The sequence below is a fragment of the Apis dorsata genome, unplaced genomic scaffold (assembly GCF_000469605.1).
Source record: "Apis dorsata unplaced genomic scaffold, Apis dorsata 1.3 scaffold_634, whole genome shotgun sequence".
NCBI lineage: Eukaryota > Metazoa > Arthropoda > Insecta > Hymenoptera > Apidae > Apis > Apis dorsata.
Window position 1 is genome coordinate 207,318 of NW_006263828.1, and position 3,644 is coordinate 210,961.

At 49.0% G+C, this 3,644-nt stretch overlaps 1 protein-coding gene and 1 long non-coding RNA gene across 2 annotated transcripts in view; both read right to left on the reverse strand.

The window, feature by feature from the left end:
- The window catches only part of LOC102680144 (zinc finger protein 865-like), a 37,916-nt gene extending 37,664 nt beyond the window's left edge, over nt 1-252 (reverse strand). The window contains exon 1 of the mRNA XM_031513413.1: nt 1-252. Within this exon, the coding sequence (XP_031369273.1) occupies nt 1-12 (12 nt within the window). The 5' untranslated portion in view covers nt 13-252.
- Nucleotides 253-623: 371 nt separating this feature from the next.
- On the reverse strand, nt 624-2,145 carry LOC116186373. Its single transcript, XR_004151352.1, has 2 exons — nt 976-2,145; nt 624-804 (listed from the first exon to the last, which is right to left on the reverse strand). It is a non-coding gene; the product is annotated as an uncharacterized LOC116186373 (long non-coding RNA).
- Nucleotides 2,146-3,644: the final 1,499 nt, after the last annotated feature.

Genomic DNA, 3,644 nt, shown 5'->3' on the forward strand with positions numbered 1-3,644 from the left:
CATTGGTGCCATACATCTTCAGGGAAGAATCTCGAGCACGCGACCTGAAGAGTCCCTCCCGCCCTCCACGCACGGTGATACGAAAGACTCTGATACCGACATGGCTACCCTTATTCCAGGTCGCATTCGCGACACGCTTGATTCCGATTCCCTTTTGGCTACGTGCTGGTGTCCCCTCGGCTCGCCCTCCTTCGAGATGTTACGTTATTCCCTGGATCCGACGTCACCATGCGACGTCACCCCTTTCTTCTCTTCTCTTTTTCCGCTTCCCTTCGATTCTTCCTCCTTTCAACCCAAGGTTGAGAAGAAGCAAGGCGGGAAGGAAAGCGGACGCGTTCTCTCCGATATTTACTTCGGTTCGATTTCTTATCGAAGGCGGTTTCACAACGAAACGACGACGGTTTTCGAGAGAGAGAACTACGACGTTGTTGCGTGAGAATGCGAGACACTGCGAACGAGGCACACGACGAGGGCGTGATTCTTCTTTTGTCTAGTATTATTATTATCCTTCCAGTGTGAGAACGGTATCGTTCCACTTTCACGTGCTTACTTTTCGAGTCTAGAGTATAGCGTTAAGTATACGCGTATACTTTCTTTCAACTTATTCTTTTCTTTTTCTTTTTCTTCAATACGAAACGACGATTCGATATTTCTCTGTCACTTCTTTCCTCTGTCTCCAAACAAACTTCTCCCTTTTTATTATATCCGATACGATTTGAACGATCTGGTTGGGAACGGATTCGAACGGACGGAACGATGATTCGATATCATTCGCAGGTACATCTTTGGCGTGTATGCATTCCTCTTGAATATATATATGTATATATATATATATATACACACATGTATATACAATAAGAAAATGCAGAGAAGAAGGAGAGGAAAGAAAAAGTGAAAAAAATCGGCGGTTTGCGTCTCTCTCCCTCTTGTTCACGAAAATATTGCAAACGAACACACACGGTGGACGAAACTCACTGTTTTTCACGTACGAACATGTGGGAACGCTTCTCCGGCTTGAATCACTGTGTTACCACACGATAACTCCCCCCTCGAAATAAAGCGAAACGAAACGGCGGCGGCGGCGACGGCGACGACGACGACGACGACGACGAGGAAGAATCGGCGGTTAGAGAGATCGGACAAAGAGGAGGAGGGATCGTCGCGTACGAAGGACGAACGAGCGCGTCCTATCGAGTCCCACTTCGGAAACGAATATCACTCGACACGACCGCGCGCAATTTCTTCTTCTTCTCCAACGTCCTTTTCCTCCTTTCTTACTTTATTATCCTCTATCGATCCTCCTTTTTTTCTTTCTTTAATTACTACTGTTATTGTCGTTACTCTCTCTCTCTCTCTCTCTCTCTGGTTTCGTCTCTCCCTCTTCCTCTCTTTCTCTCTTTTCTCCCGATCCACGGGGGTAGCTGGCGCGCCCGTGTAGCGTAAAAGCGCGGACGCAGCGCTGTACGCCAGCGTGTGGCGTCTCTCGCGAACTAAGCCGGTCGAAGGGGGGGACAGAGCGATTTCTTGGTCTTTCGCGCTGTGCGTGTGCTAAACGGGGGAAGAAAAAAGGTGGAAAGGCGCTGATAACGCGCGGCGACGAAAAATCGCCGGCTACTCGAAGAGATATCGATTGAAATAACACGATTCCGGGGAACGCGAGCCAATCGGCACCGCTGACACGGCGGAAGGGGCCAATCGTGCCCGGTTCTATCTCTCTTTCACAACCTCCCTCGCTCGCTCCCNTCTTCTCGTCATACGCGTCCTCCGCCGTCCCCCTTTCTCTCCCTCTCCTCCACTCCGGGTGTATCTGTGCGTTCATGTGTGTCTATGTGTGTCTGCGTGTGTGTTCCCTCCACTACTCCTCCTCCTCCTCCTCCTCCTCATCGTGCGGCCGTGCTCGCTACTATTGCCACCGCCGCAACATTCGTCGCTGCTTCTCTTCCTCCACCCTCGCCACCGAATAGAAGGCGAGAATAGAAAGAGAGAAGAGAAGAAACCGGTGCTCGAGCAGGGTAGGAGAGACGGAAACAAACAGCTTGCGCGTTACGCCGTTCAGGAAGTATTTCGCGATTTCGATATCGAGTCATCTCTTCGACCCGATCGCGCACACGGTTTTTTCCATTCCATGCCGCCTCCGCCGCTTCTTCTTCTCCTTCTTCTCCTTCTTCTTCTCCTTCTTCTTCTCCTTCTTCTCCTTCTTCTTCTTCTTCTTCTTCCGTCCACGCGACCATCCGACCTTTGGGGCGCACCGAGCGGGAGTCTCCGTGCCCCTCCAACGTCGGCTCCGCGCTCGCGCCATTCTAAATTATTCGACGTCGAAAAGGCGAAAATGAATCGCGGGCAACGTCGGTCGGAATTCGTTTCGGACGAATTGTCGGAGAGTTCGATTCGGTCGGGATGGTCAACTTCCCCTTCGGTCGATTTCCTTCGTCATCCATGTTCGTCGTCGTCGACGTCGGTTTCGAATGTTTCCCTCCTCGAGGGATTAATTTGGAACGAAATATAATTCGACATACGTTGTTTCTTCTATTTATCCTCGATTGTTTCGATTGATTCTCCCCCGTCCTCCTCGCGCGTTCGACCCTTGTGCAACGTTTCGTGTGGGCGGATAAGGAGGATTTCGATTAGGTTGCGGGATCTAGGAAAATATGCAAGGAGGGAAAAGGAAAAGAAAAGAAGAGGGAGAAGAAAGAAAGAAAGAAAGAAAGAAAGAAAGGAAGGAAGAAGAAGAAGAAAAGAAAAGAAAAAGTGGCGCGAAACGATTCGATTCGGTGCTCCTTGGAACTCCTCGTCCCTCGGTTCGCCATCTTTCTCCCGTTGCTCGTTGAAATTATTTTGGGCGTGGAGCGCGGCGAAGGTTAGTGCCATAGTTAAGCGCGCTAAAAGTGTGTCCGGCTAGAGGCAGGGAGGAAAAAATAGGGCGGGGTCTCTTTGTGAGCAGACTTTGCCTATCCATCATGGCCGCTTTATCAATGACGTCATGATAAGAACATTCACGCACAGGCAAACGCATATCGTTCGTGAGACTCGAACGGGAACGGAAGATCGAACCGGACGATTTCCTCGCTTTTTATCTCTTTCGTTAACTCTCCTCGCCATCATCTCCGCGTCACGAAACGAAAAAGAAAAGAAAAAAAAAAAAAAGAAGAAGAAAAAGAAAAGAAAAATAAATAAAGCTTGATTTCCATCGCTCGAGATAGATCGATAGCTCGAGTATCGCGATAAAAAACTTCTCGATCGTACGAATTAATCGAGTACGTTCGAGATAAGCGAACGAACGAACGGTGAGGTCTTCCGTTCGTATTTCGATATTCGAGCTTCGAATTTCGCGCGAAAGCTAGGGGGAAGGGACGCGACGAATAATAGAGAATAAAATTTTTCCGGTTGATCCGATTGGAAAAGGAGCGGCGGTGTTGCATCCGAGCCGTTACGGAGAAAGTGTATATCGGGCGATATCGAGCAATGCAGGACAATCGAGATACCGCATTCAAAGTCCATCGGCACCGTTGACCGAAGTATTAAAGGTCGGGCAAAAATAACGCGAACCTTGGTTTCGCTTTGTCTTTTATCTCTCTCACCCCCCTCCCCTCCCCATAATTGTTTCACAAACTTTTCCAAGATCTTCAAATGATCGATAATATCGT